The sequence below is a fragment of the Pyxicephalus adspersus genome, chromosome 3, assembly GCF_032062135.1.
Source record: "Pyxicephalus adspersus chromosome 3, UCB_Pads_2.0, whole genome shotgun sequence".
NCBI lineage: Eukaryota > Metazoa > Chordata > Amphibia > Anura > Pyxicephalidae > Pyxicephalus > Pyxicephalus adspersus.
The window spans coordinates 13,262,190-13,281,517 of NC_092860.1; the positions used below are offsets into that span (position 1 = coordinate 13,262,190).

The 19,328-nt window shown below is 39.0% G+C and overlaps 1 protein-coding gene across 1 annotated transcript in view; it reads left to right on the forward strand.

Moving 5' to 3' along the window:
* The window catches only part of LOC140325375 (fer-1-like protein 4), a 63,818-nt gene that overhangs the window by 32,393 nt on the left and 12,097 nt on the right, over window positions 1-19,328 (forward strand). The window contains exons 19-32 of the mRNA XM_072403199.1: window positions 1,159-1,283; window positions 2,138-2,272; window positions 2,873-3,073; window positions 3,742-3,855; window positions 4,207-4,368; window positions 4,658-4,826; window positions 5,498-5,595; window positions 6,624-6,749; window positions 7,876-7,921; window positions 9,247-9,344; window positions 9,512-9,643; window positions 9,733-9,843; window positions 11,020-11,147; window positions 17,399-17,569. Of these exons, the coding sequence (XP_072259300.1) occupies window positions 1,159-1,283; window positions 2,138-2,272; window positions 2,873-3,073; window positions 3,742-3,855; window positions 4,207-4,368; window positions 4,658-4,826; window positions 5,498-5,595; window positions 6,624-6,749; window positions 7,876-7,921; window positions 9,247-9,344; window positions 9,512-9,643; window positions 9,733-9,843; window positions 11,020-11,147; window positions 17,399-17,569 (1,816 nt within the window). The remainder of the gene's footprint in view (window positions 1-1,158; window positions 1,284-2,137; window positions 2,273-2,872; window positions 3,074-3,741; window positions 3,856-4,206; window positions 4,369-4,657; window positions 4,827-5,497; window positions 5,596-6,623; window positions 6,750-7,875; window positions 7,922-9,246; window positions 9,345-9,511; window positions 9,644-9,732; window positions 9,844-11,019; window positions 11,148-17,398; window positions 17,570-19,328) is intronic.

The following is a 19,328-nucleotide window of genomic DNA, read 5'->3' on the forward strand; positions in this document are numbered from 1 at the left end:
AAGCCTTAACCCAATGACCTTCTGGGACATGACAGTAAAGTGGATATAAAACCAAACCCTTTTTTAGTTTATAATACAGTGAGTTAGGGTTTTATTGCTGTCTATGCCTCTGCTATGGATAATTTCCCTTTTTATTTGTCCTGGTGACAATTATCACCAAGGCAGGAAGTAATAGGAAATCCAAATTTCCCACCAGAGCGAGAGGTAAGGGCAAATTATCCAATGTGGACAACCATAGCAGTGACAATGGTCTAAGAGGATAGTTCTCACTGGGGAGGTTTTTTCCTCTCAATTGCTAGACGTACACTAGTGTGGATTCTAATCCTCCTCCATTCTATCCAACACAAAAAAATGTTACAAAGAATTTACAGTCCAGGCCTAAAGTAAAAAGAAAAATCCTAAAAAAATGTACAGCTTTTAGGGAACCCCTTCTAGTGGGAAGAAAAACCCATATCTCGATAGTCAAGGGAAATAATGTCCCTTCTAGAGAGGTGGTCAGAATATCTCTTCCTTACAAACGGCTAAATATAAAATGTCACCTAGATGGCTCTGCGTTGAAGCCAGGATTATACAAGCACCATCACATGGAAGTTCAGTTATCCACAGCTAATGGAACCCCGGGCAAACTTTTGTGACACCCTAGGGTTCTGCTGATCCCTGGCTTAGAATGGCTGGTCTAGAGAGTGAGGTTTAGAGCCAAGAGGTCACAAAACTTAACATCTCTAACCAAATGAGCTTTTAATTACATTTTTAAACTGACTTGGACAAAATCTAACTCCTACTGAGCAACCAGGGACAACGATCCAGGGGACACAGGAATTGATATAAAGTTTATAGTAATTGCATGGGTTTGCTGCCAAAATTGAAAAATAAATTATCAGTCCAATTTTCCTATGACTAATTTTGCTTTAGTACATATTAATTACTGTTAACCAACATTTTATTATAATCTCCTGCAAAGGGAGGGACTGTAAATGGCTCTATGCTTTACATTTCACCAATGTTATAATAATGCAGTCAATAAACTCCAATGGTCATGTTGGAGATCTGTGGAGAGAATAGACATTATGGTTGTCCTAATATTATTTTCTAGAATCTTGTCAGGTGTTAGAAAGGTGATGATATTATATAGTAAACTTGTCTTTCTAATCTTTTTAGATTATCGCTATTTCCAGCTGAGAGCTCACATTTACCAGGCTCGGGGAATTCTACCAGCTGATGACAATGGCTTGTCTGATCCATTCGCTAGAGTGGTATTTGGCAACCTATGTCAGAATACGCAGGTGAGAAATTACGATTACTACAGACTCAGACACGTAGAGCAAAGGGAAAAACAATCAGAATTCAACTTTTACTGTAGATATAGATAAAAAGAAGGAACAGTCGACAAAAAGCACCAGTATATGTGAAGAAAGTGCTAATCTGCAGAGGATCATATAATTTATTAACCACAGCCACCAGCATTCCTGGATTTCATATCTGCCTGCAAATATTTCAGAAACATCTGTTATTAGCAGATGCTTGTAATTCCAGCATAAGTAGTTGTAATTGTGTTAATTGTGTTATTCTTGAACAATGATGTATGTACTAGCAGAGTGTAACCTGACAATAGTCAGGCTGGTAGTTGGGTCATTTTGTAACTTTACAGTAGAATCTGCAAAGCATAATACTAAGCAATAAATAAAATACCAGACAAAAAGGAATAGGGATGAATGGAATATAGAGAAGAAATGAGGGTATGATGGTGGATGAGATCAAAATGGAGAGAAGATAGAGAATCCAGAGTGGAAGGAAGAAAAGAGAAGGCAAGAAAGAAAAGGGTAAAGACAGGAAGAAAAAAAGCATGAATTGAATATAAATTTCTATACAGTTTGTTTGACATGTAAAGGTTAAATTTTGCTTTTCTGAGAAAGTTTTGGCTCCTTGTCCTGGGCCTATCACAATTTGTATATTTTGAGGCATGCTGATTAAGAAGATTTAGTGCAAACATCAAAATCCATGCAAACATTTTAATAGGGTAAAATAAATCCTCCCGAAATCTGTGCTCCCTCCTATGAAGAATGCTTTCTCTAGTCATGGTGGGTCAGCAAGGATCCTTCTCTCCACATCATCATGGTTCTGCTTGTGATTCCTACAGGTCATTAATGAGACTCTGGCACCTATGTGGAATGAACTGCTCATCTATGACAATCTCCTGATGGATGGAAATAAAGAAAACCTAAGGAATGATCCACCTCTTATCATTATTAATATATATGATCAGGATAAGTTTGTAAGTACACACTCCTGGTCTTCTCTCCGTGCCTTGATAATATCTCCATCCCCTGTATTAGCTCAGAGTTCCATGTTTTGATCCTTGCAGATGATACAACATGTTTCTATGTAAAGGGGTAGTTTAGGAAGAAAAATTGTTTTGCATTGTTTAATAGGCATTATCTTTCTTTTCCTGTGAACCTATCCTAATCCTATTATTGACCTCATGTTCTTATCTATGCATTTAATATATAGAGAGATACTGATATTTATTTTGCATTTTGTTATATTTGTATAGATGCTCCCATATCAATATGGCTCTTTTGTAAGTCCTAAACATCTCCCCACCCTGAATGCTTGCCTAAAATATTAACAAGGAGGTCGACCGGGACTTAGGGACTGTGGCTCTCCCATTGTTACGTGATTATTTTTATTTGTAGTGCAGAAAGTGATAGGATTGTAATGTAAAAAAGTAATTACACTTATATACAAAATTGGCATTCATTTGTATATTAAATAAATAGCTTCAATGTTTATATGGCATTCATCTGTAAGATAAAGAAAACTCCCTTCTGTCTTAATTTTTCTTTTTTTTGGACTGTTTTGTTGTTACTTGTAGGGAGCCCCTGATTTTCTGGGTCGTGCATTTGCAACCCCCATTGTGACATTACTGGATGAAGAAGAGACCGAACACACAGTGGCCAAATACAACCAACCCACCCTTAAGTTCTTTGACATCTTCAAGGGTAATATGTCCGCCGGGGAGCTTATAGCTGTATTTGAGCTTATTGAGCTGGAAAATAGGACCTACATGAGAGAGGTGAGTTTGGTGATCTTCCATAGGACTAGTAACACAGGCAAGAGTTAACTGGTACAAATAAGCAGGGGTGTAGTGGGGTGGCATGGGTGGGAACTCCATGTCCTCACTTTTTCGGGAATGGGCACGCATTCCCACTACTATTATGCAAAGATTTCTTTGGTGGTCTGTGTCTGGCTGGTCAGCCCCCCCACGAGGTCAGAAAAAGGACCCCGCTGGGGGAGAGGGGCACACCGTCCAGAGCCGCGGACCATGTTTCCTGTATGGAGTTGCAGGCTCAGGGCGGTGGGCGGGTTGTGTCTCTAAACACAACCCGCTCACTATCCCATCACAGGCTCAGACCAACAGCTGCAGAATTCTGGACTGCTGGGTCCTCTCTTTATCAATGTAATACAAAAATTAGGTTCTGCTTGTTCTTTAGTGATATGAAGAACCCTTCTGTAAACCAATGCATTGATGTCACTGCATTGGATGTGGTGATATAAATTCTATAGCCATGGAAGCACCAAGGCCCACACTTTATCTGGTATGCTACTGTCTATTAATTTTTATTAATGTAAATGATTGTAAATGTTCACAATTCCAATCAATAATTCACATTTATTGGCTATTTGCTTGCTTTTTTATTATCTATAAGTTATTTTTATACATTGTCTTATTCTTTGCCTTAGCCAGCCCTGCCAGATTTCGTGACCCCCCGGGAACCAGAATATATGGATGAATCTATTGATCGTTACATCATTCCAAAAGGCATCCGGCCTGTCCTAAAGGAATTTAGAATAGAGGTAAATATTTTAATATGTGAGGGGCAATACAGGCGATACAATAAAATAAACAAATTTAAATCAGAACTCCACTTTTTTTTTTTTTCTACCTACCCCTGGTATTCAAAAAATAATTTCCAACGCGACAGAATTCCTTTATTTGACAACAGTGTTGCTATATGACAAAGTCCTGTGAGACCTTAAAACATTGCTTTCTCTGCATGTGAACTTTGATATTGTCATCTATTGAGTCATTTAAACTCTTCCCAACTCTACACCAAGCTACAAAAATTTTATATTTAGACTTTGGATGTAAAATATTCCTTTTGTATCTTCAAGTTGGAAAATCTTGCAATTTCGATTGCTTTGCAGGTTCTATTTTGGGGGCTGAGAGATCTCAAGAGGATCAACTTGTTTGAAGTGGACCAACCTCAAGTGCGCATTGAATGTGCTGGGAAAAAGGTGGAATCTGAAGTTATACTAAACTACAAGGAATTTCCCAATTTCACAGAACTGGTTAAAAGTGTGGATGTGGTGAGTACCATAAAGATATGTGAGAGTAGTAGATGATCGAAGGACTGCCTGGTGGCCTGATGTGAAAAATATGCAGATCCAACAAGAGAATATGTTGAGTGCCCATTATAAACTGATGTTTTCCTACATGTGATACATGTGCCTCCCTAAAATGTATTTATAGCCCAAACTCTATTTTTAGTTTGGGAAAGGGTTATATTTTTATATATTAGGCTCTGTTATAACTTTGCATCTATAATCAGCAAAGGTTGCTGCACGTGTCTTTGACCTCATGTCCATGTCATTGCAGGAACTTCCAGAACAGGTGTACCTCCACCCACCGCTGAGCATTTTTGTAGTGGAGAAACGTGCGTTTGGACGCTCCGTCTTGGTTGGCTCGGCAGTGGTGTCTAATCTCATGAAGTTTGCTCCAAAAGAACTGGAGGAAATCAGCGAAGAAAATGAAAATAAACCGAAACGTGAGTGCCACTAAATCTGATTGATAGAACTGATTTAAAGAACAATCAGCTAAAAATTAAACACACACTCCCGGGAATTGTTGCTAATCACTCTTTTAGGTAGTAAATAAAGGTTTGTTCTCAAAAATATACAGTATAATGGGTCTGGGATATGTCAGTTGCTCAGTTTTTGTATTCTGGTCATGATCATGGTCATGCTAGAATGAAAGTGAAAGTCATGATTCAATCATTTGTATCAGCACTGCAAATGCAGAGGATACATTTTTTATAACTGTTGGAATAAGCCTCCATTCATCTTACAGCAAATTGTGCATCAGATTGGGAATTCAGAGTTGGAAAAATTGCCAAATGCCTAACATTCTTAGGGGTATGTTTATGAATTCTTCACACATCAATTTGGATGTTTTTCGTTCGGATGGTCTTGAATCCCCATGCAGTTCTCTCTTCAGTGTAAGGCTTATTCTGCCACCATATGCCATTATCAAAAAAGCACAGCAGTCATTAAAGTAAATGCTTTTCCTTCTACATGCATCTTAACAAAACAACAGCCAAATCTCAACCAAATTGACAGGCTATAAATTTATAAACCGACTCTCTTTATGAGCGTACTTGCATAAAATATATATTGTATTTACAAGAAAACTTATGAAAATGTTCTTTGTTCTTTACAGAGAAAAAATTCTTGCCTAGGATGCCTGCCATGCCGGCCATTATAAATGTAGACCAAGATGACAAAGACAGCAAATTCAACCCTCTCAACATGGTGAAGGTATGCTGGAGTAATACCAGTGGTGATGAGAGAGCAGAAGCAAGTGGTGGGAAATGCTAATTCATAGGGCTTCTCTATTCTACCTTTAGCTTTATTGATACTTATTATGATACTAAAAGCAACCATATTAGGTTAAGAATAAAATACACAAGAAGGTCTGTGTACTGGAAGAGGTAGTATATTCACCTCTATGGCAGCCCATGTCAGGGGCCACAGGGCTGGAGGGCAGGGGGATAGGTAGGACACATGGGCTGCCACAAAATTAACTTTAATACCTTTTCAATTTCATTTTTTATCCTATACAATACAGACTTGTTTTATTTGGTTTTATAAAGTTTTTGCCCCAATTCTTAATGTTTTATTGAAAGAAGTGGGCCAGTACCCCAAGTTTAGAATATTGTTACTCATTTTTGACATGGCAGGAATTCTATTGTCCTGTGGAAGGTAGGTTTGCCTTCTAGTAATGTCTTTAGTAGTGGATAATTGTATTATTATAATTATTATTAATTGTCGTCGGCTGTTTTCAGTTTGAGGGACCTCTGCCAACTTAAAATGGACTATGTAAAAGGGTCACTGTATCCACTGACAGGCATACTGCCATTTCTACATCTATCTAATAAGGTTTCCATATACAGGAATTGTGCATACATATTGTGTGTTATGTGTATATGCAACAGGAACTGTGCATACGCATTGTGTTTAATGTGCATACGTATTCAATGAATAGAAAGTCTGCTATAGCATTATTCTGAGCTCACCTTGAGTCCTGGGCAGCTGCCAAAATTACAATCCACCTCTGAGAAACCCTATCCCTATGCCACCTAAAAAAAAGGAATTTTTAGTCCGGTTTTGGAAACTTATTGGTCTGGTGGTTTACAGACTAAACACCCTTCAACCATTTCATTATGGATTTATTTGCATGTGCCATTTCAGCATGCAACAGATTTGATCCAAGCCGGCAGAATGTATTGTGCTAAGTAAAGGACCTGATCTGTATCTGATTACATTGTGTAATATGTGTATTGTAGGACCCACTGAAGAATCTGGGCAAAGCAATAGTTAAGGAGGAGGAGCTGGAAGAAGAAAGGCCGGACCCCGAGGAGCTGGACTGGTGGTCTAAATATTATGAATCCCTAAGAGAAGTAACTGATCAAGTAGGTTTGCATTGGCAATTGGTGTATGTTGGTATGAACAAAAATAGATCATAATTTCATATAATAAAATCATCAGAAAAATCTGGAAACTCAACCTTTTTATGACTTCTGTTACCAAGACAGGTAGGGAAAGTGGATTTCTCCATTAAAAACCCAACTTGGTACAGCAAAATTCTGAAAAAAAACCCACCCAAAACGGAACACTCCTGCTCTCTTGTTCTCTTTTCCACAGGTTTGAATGGGCATTAACTAGGAACCTTCCCTGCTTGATCCCAAAAAAATATTTTGGCTATAGATGGACTTTAGTTAAGAACTGCTATATGTAATATTAATGACACTTTTCCTCCCAGCGTAAATGGTTGTAAACTGCCAGGTGCTTAATAACATGTAGTTACATAGTAAGTCAAGTTGAAAAAAGACATAAGTCCATCAAGTTCAACCACTAGGGAAATAAACATACCCCAGATATAAAACCCTATGCACACAGTTGATCCAGAGGAAGGCAATAAAAACCCTGGTTGCTCTAACAGGGGAAAAAAATTCCTTCTGGTTTCCATGAGGCAATCGGATGTTCCCTGGATCAACAGTCACTGTTATCTTTACTTTAAAGTGTTAATACCCAGTTATATTCTGTGCTTCTAGAAATAGATCTAGCTTTTTCTTAAAGCAATCTATAATAGTTGCTAAATACACTTCCTGAGGGAGCCGATTCTACATCTTCACAGAACACCTAAGATAAAACTGTATTTAGTGTAATTCGGCAGCTGACATATTAGGTAGGGATTGGAAGCAGTAATAATTGGCTCCTGACCTGACATGATGATCTATGATAAACAATTATAAACTATGATGACCTGCTGTATCCTGTTCCCCCATATTTTTGGGGGTAATTTATTTCTATGGATTATGTTATTTGTACTGATATTTTTTTGAAGTGATTCTGAATTGCAATTTGTGCTCATACTGCATTCTGCACAGAGATGAACCTTGGGCAGAGCAACAGATGGCCCTAGTTCCTGGCAAGCACCATCATCACCGGGCCATGTGCTCATGAATGAGAAAGTTTAACTAGTTTGTGGAAATCAATATGTGTAATTTATCCATTTTCTGTAATATTCTATTATAGATGGCAGCTGATGAAGAGGATGAAGAAGCAGAACAAGAGGAAGCAGGTACTTTCCATACCTTGTTGTTTTATTATACAAGAGATTGCAGACATTCACTGGCAGCCGGGCATTTAACCTATGGGCAATGTGAGATTCTTTGTGGGTTCTTGCCAGCTCCTGTGCTAATCAACCTTAGTTGATGTGTCAATAGGTTTTTAGTTCATTTTAGGCAAGTTTTGGATTCCCATAAAAATGTAGGTCAGGGGGTCAACTGCAAGTCAAATGCATCTGACAATGAATTCTGAATGATCATGAACTGATGCCATAAACATTAGCCTACTGCCCTTTGACACAGCCCTTACTTAATTGCATTTTTTATACAGTGGCAATACATACAAAATAAGTCCCCAAATTCCCAGCTACATTTTAATTTCTAATATGACATTAGCCTCTTGAATTTCGACCTTTGAAGCTGTATGTGTTTTATTCGTTTATAAGTATTATTGTGGAACTGAGTGGAGCAACTGCAAGCTGATTATATCTATCAGACCTTTTCACCCTCTGTTATATAGGAATGAGTCATGAAATCTGGGGTCTCACAAAGCCTGGGAACCAAAAAAGTGTGCCCCAGGTCTCCTTGCATTGAGTACAATGAATGATCTCTGGAGACCCATGGGTAATGCCAACACTGGCATAGGACTAATAACATCTCTGAGATCTCTAGGAGTTTTTTTAAAAACCTGATGAAGTCAAATAATTCATCCGACTTGGCATTAAGTGAGAGGGTGCATGCCTGGGCTTCCCCCCTTAGCCTGTGTCCTATGACGTAAATAAGGTAAACCTGGAACCTAACCTTCAGTCTTTCTCAGGTCACATTTCCCAGCAGGGAGGGTTCATGTATTTTACCTTTTTGTAAGGATTCTATGCAGTCCAGGCATAAAACTGAGCAACGTTGTACAGGAATGAAATTGCTCTCCTATTTTGTCCAATTCCGGCCATAGACATAATGACACAATTGTTTGAGATAACAGGCATTGTGCATCATTACAGTAAGCGGGTGGTTCAATCAATAAATAATCACTTTTGTTACAATAAAGCATCCAATTCTGGTGAAAAATCCAACTGAATTTCAGTCATTTTCCAAACTATTCAGTCTATTATGTGATTGGTCACATGGTGGGTTAATGGTTGCATTTAAGACCATGATAATGATGCACATTAGCCCCACCATATACCATAATGACCAGATGTGTACATCTCTGTCATATACAGACCATAGTCCCTACAGGCTGTGACCAGCTGCCAATGGGGTCACATTAAAAAATATTAATAACCAGCTATGTACAAATGTAATACAATATAAATATATCAATCCAATGCTTGTATTGCAGAGGGGGTCAATATCAACGTCTTGGATGCTAATGAGGAAATAGAATATGTTGAGGTGGAAGTTGTGAAACCAAAAAGAAAACCAATTTCCACACTCAAGGTATGGTATGGGTCACTGTAGAGTTTTTTTTTAATAACAAAACATAAGTATCTGAAAAAAATATTTTTTTAGCAAGTAAAACATGGAAAAAAAATCTTGAACAATGATGATACAATGCTAAAATACTCAATACCCTTTTTCATCTCCTTATCAAACTAAATTAACAGGTATACAAAGGAGAGCTGGAAGATGAATTTGACAAGTTTGAAGATTGGCTTTACGTATTTCCTCTGTACCGCGGGAAGGCTTTTGATGATGAGGATGCTAATGATGACGATAATTTTATGGGAAAATACAAGGTATGGTCAGTGATGGGCGAGCTGAAGTGGACCATTGACATGATTGGAGAACCCACACTTATTGTCCTATCTATAATTGTGCTTCGTAGGGTTCCTTCTATATCTACCCAACCAGGGAAGCCACTGATGAGTTCCAGATAATGAGAGGAGTTCCCAGGAACCGGCCAGTGAAAGTACTTGTCCGAATTTACATAGTCAAGGTAAGTGACTCACGCTAGCTAAAAGACTTCCCAAATGTTGATCATTTAAATACATTCAGACCAACATTGTGCATGGCCATGTCAATTGACAATGGAAGGCTAAACAACTTTTTAATAAAGTAACAATTCCAAAAACATTCAGTTTTTGTGGATCATAATTGAAGAGGACAGGGAGACAATTCTCAGCTCTTAATAGATTTTCTTTCCACACTCCCAAAGATCATCCTGAGTGATGGATATAACAGAAACCATTTTTTCTACTTTCTTAGTCATTGACCTGGAACAAGGACCAGACCTAATAAAGTCAGAGGAAAGTCATAATGCCTGTTCTGCATACTGTTCTAGGTTAATGATTCAGAAAGTTTTGGATTATTATTTAATAGAAGTCTTTAGACATACCAATCTGGCAAAAGGGGAGTAAAGCATAGAAAGCCTACACATAAGGTCTGATTTATTAAAGCTGTCTAAAAGAAGATAGACTATCATGGGAGAACCTGGCTGATCCTGCAAATGTGGGATGGATTTCTAAAAAATAACTCTTATTTGGCAAATGTTTCAGTCCTGGACCAAATCCGTTCTAGGTTTGCTATGTTTTCTTCTATGATAGTTCATCTTCTCTAGTCTTGGAGAGCTTTCATAATTCAAGCCCAGTGTCTACAGATATCCTTCATGTGTAACGATTAGAATTTGTGCAAAGTAATTGTGATATCAAGGATATTGATGGTTGAAGTGAAATTTGAAATAGCACTAAAACTAATATGTACAGTGCTTGTGTTTTCAAAATCTAACAATTCTTCACTTGGAATAAAGAACAGCTATTTGGAAACATCAATGGCTAAATCGTGGAAATAAAACCCAAGGAGTCTCAACTCTGCTACAGTAAAAATAAAGTACACCCTCTTTCAATGTCAGGGTTTTGTGTATCAGGACATATTATTAAAAATCATCTAGTCCGCACCAGGTCTTGATATTAGACAAACCTCAGATGAAACACACATGACATATTATTTATTACACTATACCTAGAAGAGTTGAAAGAGGGTGTACTTACTTTTTCACATGACTCCAAGATGGGGAAATCTGTTTTGATCTTGCTGCAGGTGTTTCTTTTTCAGGTGACAGAAATAACTTTTTATATATATAATAGAGTTTCATCATTCTTTGTTTTTCCTGCAGGCAACAAACTTAGCTCCAGCTGACCCCAATGGAAAAGCCGATCCTTACATCATAGTGAAAGTTGGTGAACAAGTGATGGACAGCAAAGAACGATACATTCCCAAGCAGCTGAACCCAGTGTTTGGAGAGTAAGTAACATCAGTCATAAATAGGAAAATTATTATAAACATTGGGCCTGATTTATTGAAGCTCTGCAAGACCGGAGAAGATACACTTTCATCAGTGAACCTGGGTAACCCAGCAAACCTGAAATGGATTTCTTAAAAGTCATTTGCTATTTGTTAGCAAATATTTTCAATTCTTGACCAGATCCATTTCAGGATTACTGTATGACCCAGGTTCGCTTATGATAGTCTATCTTCTCCAGTCCTGAAGAGCTTTATTAAATCAGGCCTTATGTGTCAAAGGGTGCAAAGCATACAGCAATGTGATTTAAAAGCGTGTTGTGCAGGCTCAGACGCAAAGTCAATGAGAGAGGAAAAACCTGGGGAGCCACTCAATGGAGCAAAGACCATCAGAACAGCATTCCCCATTTACAAATGGATTTCCACTGGTTTGTGCATGATAGGCAACTTTGAATGCAGTACTGGTTTTTGCATATTAAAGTAGAAAAATAGCAATCCTAGACATCACTTATGGGTTCATTTTGCAAGGGGATTTCCCCAATAAGTTTTTTCTGCAGATTTAAAATTGTCACCACACTCTTTCTTCTTGTAGAGACAGCTTTAGGGAACCACACCTCCAAAAAAAACAAAACAAAACAATATATATGTGAGTTGTGGTATAGACATTGAAAACATATGAGAGGGTGCTGGGAAGTTCCTGGCTTTGCCCAGAAAGAAGATAGCCTAAAATAACACATTTATTCAATATATTTCCCCCTGAGACTGATGCACTTGGTTTAGCATAGTTGCAGCTTTTCTAGACCGTTCAAATAAAAGTCCTTTGGTTGGACCGCAAACCAGCTCTCAGCAGCATCTTTGACATCAGAAATGTCCTCAAAACGTTGCCCCTTCTGGTGTTTCTTCAAATTCGGGAACAGATAATAGTCCGAGGGGGCCGAGTCAATTGAATTGAGGGGACGGTGGACCAATTGGAAACCCAGGGTGTTCAATTTGGCAGCCACAACATTGAACGTGTGTGCAGCTGCATTGTCCTGCAAAAAAAAAGGATCCCTTAGGTCAACTTTCTACGGTGTTTCATCTTAATTGCCTCCTTCAGCTGGTCCAGGAGGTTAGCAAAATACTGTACGGTGATACTAGAGCCCTGAGGTAGGTAGTCCATCAACAGAATACCGTCTTTGTCCCAGAAAACAGACGCCATGACTTGTTTCGCTGTTTTCTGGGTTTGGAACTTCTTCACATCCGCTGTGTCACCATTCCTTTGACTGTTCCTTGGTTTTAAGATCATGGATATGGAGCCAGGTTTCATCCTCAGTCAGTAACCTAGCCATAAAGTCCTGTACAGCTTCAGAATGGGCCAAAACAGCTTTGGATGCTTCAACTCGTTCCTTCTTCTGATCACTGTTCAAACATTTTGGCACCCACTTCACTGAAAGCTTGTCTAGGATAGGATAGTGGTGATAACAAACCCAACACGCTCCCGTGAGATGTCAAGTATCTGGGCTATCTTTTTTGCAGAGTTTCGCCGTTCCTCAATAATCCTCTCATGGACAGCATCGCAGGTTGCCGGGTCAGTTGAGGTTGGGGGGCGCCCACTGCGGGGCTCATCTTCAACGGTGAAATGCCCAGTCTTGAAACGAGAAATCCAGGTTTTGACAGTGCTGTAGACACTTCTCCCCCAGTGTTTGTGACATCTCAGTGTGAATGTCCTTTGCTGACTTTCCCTGGAGAAACAAAAACTTCATGGCGGCCCGTAACTCCAACAAAGTGAAACTTGCTTGTGCCTCTGCCATCACAGCTTCTCACTAATGAAAACAGTTTTAAGAATTGCAAAGACCTGATATTTGCCAGCAGGGAGCGATGTACAGCTACAATGTATACAGTTCATCTGTCAATCGTCATTAAGGCCCAAAATTATTAAACAGAATTTATACAGAACCAACATATTATGCATTGCTGTACAAAAATGATTTTTGGTTCACTTTTACCTTCTGATTTTACTTTATCACCCATAGTGGACATCGAAATGTCTAATAATTACCATGCCTTTACAATGATAATAAAGGAAATGCACTATGAGACAAACAAGGCCTTGATTTTTGCTTCTGAAAATGCCATCTGCCTGGTGATTTCTAGAAATCCCCTGCTATAAATATAGGTAAAAAACATGCCTGTGTAGGGTGAATTTAGAATTACACTTGGGGCCATTTCACCCGCAGTGAGCCGCAGCTCAACCATGATCCCAAGGTTGGACACCTTTTTTTTTGCAACCAGCTGCGGCATATCACGGTGCAGTTCCCAGTTGCAACATTTTGATTTTGGCTGCATGGTTGTTGAAAGATATGCTGTGCAGCCCCCTGCAGATTTCCTAGATTGTAAGCTCTTCTGGACAGGGTCCTCTCCTGCTCCTGTGTCACTGTCTGTATCTGTCTGTCATTTGCCACCCATATTAATGTACAGTGCTGTGTAATATGTTGGTGCTATATAAATCCTGTTTAATATTAATAATAATTATAATAATAATAATCTGGTTGCAGTTTGCTGGTCCTAGGTGCATAGCAGCAGTTTTCTGCGCACCCAGGAGCTGCTAAATACACTGTGGGTGTAAAAGAGCCCTTACCTTATCCCCATCTTCCAGCTGCAGCACCTAGGTGAGGTTGGTGTCACCATTCTGGTCCTGTTCAATATAGAGCAGACTAATTCCCATGAGATGACACTCTAGCAATGGACTTGATAGTTTTAGAACTTTACTTAAAAGAACGGTGACATCAAGCTAAGTGATTCAGAAGACTGGGGTGAGGTAAGTGTATTTCAATAATACTAATATTATAAGAATAAAATTCCCCTGCAGTAGGTAAAAATAAAAGCGCCTCCATCCATTGAACCCCCCTACTCCTCGAAAATGTCCTCCATGTGACTTAACCACTCAACTAATCAAGAACTAGCATGGATGCCCAGTCATTCAACCCACTTCTAGTTAGCTCAGGTTGTCAAGGCTTGGCCTCCCAGAAGAATGCTGTAAAATAACAGGATGAGCCCATTGTCAGAGGAAGAAGGGCCTGTGATCAGGGCTGTAGTGGGGCAGGCATGGGCGGAAATGACATGCCCTTACTTGTTTTGGGAATGGGCACGAGTTCCCACTCCTAATTTGCAAAGGATTCTTTGATAGTCCGCAGCACTGGCTGGTCTGCCCCCCCAGCGGGTTCAAGAGAAGAAGGGGACTCACTGGCCAGAGCCACAGACCAAGTCTCCCATATGGAATTGCAGGCTCAGGACGGAGAGCGGGATGTCTCTCTGAACACAACCCACCCACTCTCCCATCGCAGGTCCGAGAGTGGGCAGGTTCTGGTATCATGACGTCACTCTGGGGGAAGTTTCTTCCCCTTTGAGTGACACATAGGCAGGGGTGTAGTGGGGCTTTTTTTTACGACTACACCCCTGCCTGTGATGGCATAAGTATACAGTTCCAGAGGGGCAAAATAGCAGAAGGGTCCAGTGCACGGAGTGGGGCTTTAAAGCCACAACCCCATGGCCCTAATGACCATTGCACTCTTGAATACCAAGTATGTTACAATACCACTGAGCCTGGTATATCCTATTCTTCCAGGCTGCAGTATAGTACATAACCTGTCTCGTTATCCTGTTGGGCTGCAGTTTATCATCTGCTAACAAGGATTGCAGAGCGTAGGTGGGAGAGAAGGGTTATTTATTGGTGAAATAAAAGAGAATCCTATTTGCAAGCTGACTGAATTAATGATGTTGCATCGTCGTTGCTCCCCGCAGCCGAATCTTGGTTTTACAAGTCATTGAGATGAATGCTTAGCTCGAAAATTACTGCTCTTATGAACTGCCCAGCTTGAGCCTCATTGAAATAGATTTGGGTACAAAGAATGAAAGTGAACCTAACTAAAAAAAGTCAATAATGTATATAGAAAGGATTAAGAAAACATTAGAATTGAGTTCATACAGTATTTTGTGAAGATGTTTTACACATGCCGTGGCAGTACATTACCTGCAAAATGTTCAACTTGATTGCCATATGGGGGATCTTGTATCATTAATATGCTTTTTATATACTGTTTATGATTCAAGTTGTAATTATAATCAGGATAGTTAGAAATTAGGTTTTTGTTGCTATTGGTGTCCTTGCTGCGGAGATCTGTTTTTTGCTCCCAGAAGAAGTGAGTTAATGCCACAAAAGGAAGAGTAAATCCAAATCCTAATGGCTGCCATCTTGAATTGGTATTTTCATTGGGAAATCAACACTGGATACAGTGACCACTGTCAAGTTTTGACTTCCTCCAATGACTTCCTGTGACTGGTAAACATTCCAGAGAGTAATATATAAATCCATAATCAGCCATGTCTGAAGTCATTTTCGGGCTACAGTGCCCTAGATGTGTATACATCCCCAACGCCAATATGAAAATTTTGGCAATGCACATACACCTGTCCTTTAAAGACACTTGGCAGACGATTGGACTTCTACAAGGGGCCCTGTGTACAAGGCCTAGCATGGACTGGGAACCTACACCAAATAGCCAAAACATGAAAACCTCTGATAGGTGGTGAAACATGGATTGCCACATGATCATATGGTTGGTTACCAATGTGTTGGTGATTCCACAAGATATCATTAGAGCAGTGTTGCCAACTGTCCACAAACTGACCCTACATTGTATCCCCGGCATCTAAACTAAGAGCTGATTGAGAAAAAGGGGCATCATTACTTGTAGGAGTTGTGAGTGTCATCAATGCCTGGATATTATTAAAGAAATGTTTCTCAACCAGGTTCTATGGAACCCTTGGGTTCCTCCAGTGGTTGCTGGGGGTTCCTTGAGCAATAAACACATTTTGCCTCTCAGGTCAGTTTAAGGTACACCAGTGATCATTTTGGGTGACATTCTTCCCAATGGCCCAAAGTCAATCTTCTCACTGACCACCATGCTAATGTTCTGTGAGCTGTGGATTATATAGTAATTATATAAGGGGTACCTTGAAGTGTTTCAAGGGTTCTCCAATGTTATAAAGGTCGAGAAACACTAAAACTGGGATAAAAGTTTATATTCTTTATTGAATTCATCTTCAAATGGATTTGTACCAGTTCTTTTCACTCCTGAGAACAGGAATTAAACAGGTTTTCAGAGGCACAAAGAGAGCACATTTTGCTCTTGACACACAAGGTTTTGATTATTAGTGGACTCCGGGAAATGGGTTATAAACTATTGACCAGGTGGTACCGCACGCCTGATAAGCTACATTGCTTCTTCCCAGAGGTCTCTAAGATGTGTTGGAGGTATAATGAAGACACTTGCACTTTGCTGCATATATTCTTGTCGTGCCCTCGGCTCACTGAGTTTTGGTCTATTGTTACGATGGTATGTCGGAAGTTAACAGTACATGAGGTCCCTGAGGATTCAGCATTTTTTTCTACTGTATCTGCATGACTGGCATCACAAAAGTTTTGTAAAATCGATTGTAAAATATTTGGTAACAGCAGCCAGGGTGTGCATCCCTTTACTATGGAAGAATACCTCTCCACCGTCCCCGGGGCTTTGGCTGCATAAGAATAATAAGCTAATGTTAATGGAAGACCTAACAGCAAGTGTTCATGACAGAAACAAGAAATTTAACTGGATATAAGCTTCCTGATCCTTTTCCAGGACTCGCCTGATTGGAGAAGGTTAATGAATGCTGGTTAAACGCTGAACCATGGTTAAAGAGATAGTGGAGGACCAGATATCCTCTGTTGCAATGTACTTTACGACCCAGGGGTAAAAAAAGAAATAGTGTGTATGTTTGTATTATAGAACTGTACCGAAATATATAGGATTTTTCTGCTCATCACATGTTGTAACCTTAGTTGACTCCTCAAATAAGGTTACCTTTCATGTTTTATTTATGGTTTTTACTGCGTACCTATGTATGTACGATTGGATTTGGATGTACCTTATTTTATTCTGTTCTCTAAAAATGTTTACAAAAATAAAATGTTATAATAAAAAATTTGGATAAAAGTAATGCATCAACGTATAGGTGAAGGCAATGTACAAGGTTAGAGCAGTAGGATGACTCAGAGTACCTAGGGAAAAGGAATACAGGGAACAAACAGCACCAAATAAACCTTTAACCCTTCCCTACTCTATCCAATAAAAAGGTATGCAAAACACATATTTATTGTGTATAACAGAATCCAGAGACATTTGCATGGTGTTTATGACTTTAACCCCAATTATCTTCTTTCATCCAATGTACAGAGTGTTCGAAATGACGATTTCCTTCCCAGTGGACTCAGAATTGACAATCTCAGTGTTTGACCATGACCTCATCGGATCAGATGATTTGATTGGCGAGACAAAGCTGGATCTGGAAAATAGGTTTTACAGTAACCATCGAGCAAACTGTGGTCTGGCCCTGCAGTATGATGTGTAAGTGTAAAATATTACATTTATAGAAGTCACAATGTGGTCACCTGTATATAAAAGACACAAAGTACAGGAAGTAGACATTGTATTGTGAAATCTAGATGTCAACAGGCTAAGTTTTCTATATATTCCAATGGAGATTCCATTAGATACAAAAATTCTCCCTGGTCTATTTACCTTAGGGATACATAGACTTATATATTGACAAGACATGAAAGGTGTACAACTCTAACTTATTGCATACATATGCACATGATAGAAATTAGCATTTGAATTAAATAAAAATGCTGTGGTCTTAAATTGAGGATCCTGAACATGCCTGGAAATTTGTGCACCATGGTTTCAGAACCAAGACCATGGCCAAATACCAGGCCATTTGAACGGGAATAGCTTAGAATTACAACCAGAGCTTACCTGCCCCTTCTTGCCTCTTGTGGATTCCTGCTGACCTAATACCTATTTGCTGTGGGACAATAGGCATGTGGAGTCAGGCAGGGCAAAGCGGAAGGCTCTGATACTCTCTAGAAGTGTTGGCCATCAGAACTAGATAGAGCATGGTCATAAGGGCAATGTTTTGTAGATTTCTGCAGAGTCTTCTGGAATCTCAACTTACACGGTCTTCAAGAAGAAGAGATAGATACATATTGGGAGATATACCAGTAGTATCTGTGCCATAGGGAGCGTATCTGTGGATAAAGACCAAAGAAAATATGTGTTGGGAAAGAAATGTTTTGGATCGAGCATGCATGGTTTTCTGAAAAGATAGGTTGGTAAATACCCTACAGCAGATGAAAGGGAGTTCAATTGCAGCAAATGGCGGAAGAGAATTTTAAAAGACATCAGAAAGAAGGAATAAAGCTTGATCTGCAATTAAGCATGATAGGAGCAGAAGCAAAGATTTGTTTTTTTCTTGTATAGTTATCATTATGCATGTTTTTTCCCATCGTCAGCAGGAAAATATTGATCTCATGTAAGCTTTTTTTTTGCACACCATATTCTAATTAAGTTTAAAACCAGTAAAACATAAAAATAGTAAAAAAAAAAAAAAAAAAGTGATCACGGCAGAGGAGTATTCCACTGGAAGTCTGAGGTTGTCAATGTACAGGCCTAAATAATGGAAATTTTGCCCCGACGTTTTTAAATTACTCCATATTCATTATTTAAGGTGTATCAATGCGTAATAACTTCATAAAATATAAATAAGAAGCAAAATCACTTCTTTGTGCATCAAAAATACATTTCCTCATTAGTAGGAAACAAAAAATAATTATTTCATAATAAAACAAAATAATAATATGTCTACCCCTCCCCAAAAAATAGAGAAGAATGTACCACTCAAATTATGATGTCACAGAGGGGTATGTGTCATTGCATGATGAACTGTTTGATGTTGGTAAATCATCCATCAAGGGTGTCTTCTCTTCATTGGCAACTAATGTATTCCAATGCTATGCACACATTTGCACTTACTGTTGTCCAAAACAATAGTTGTTTTAGAAGCCAGTTTTATAGAAGAAGAGGACAAAAAATTACGGCTCTTTGCGGCAACAATTGTGTTAAAAAGGTGATTTGTATTCAGAATATCAATGCTAGACAATGCTCAACTATTCATGACAAAGTTATATAGAAAGTACATATGATCATATTTCCTGACGCATTTCACTGTTTAGGCTGCTTCAGGGAATCTCGCAGAGACTTATATTGGTCGTGAGTTGAGTCTGTGGAATTTTATACTAATAAGAAAGTTGGAAAAAGTGGTTTG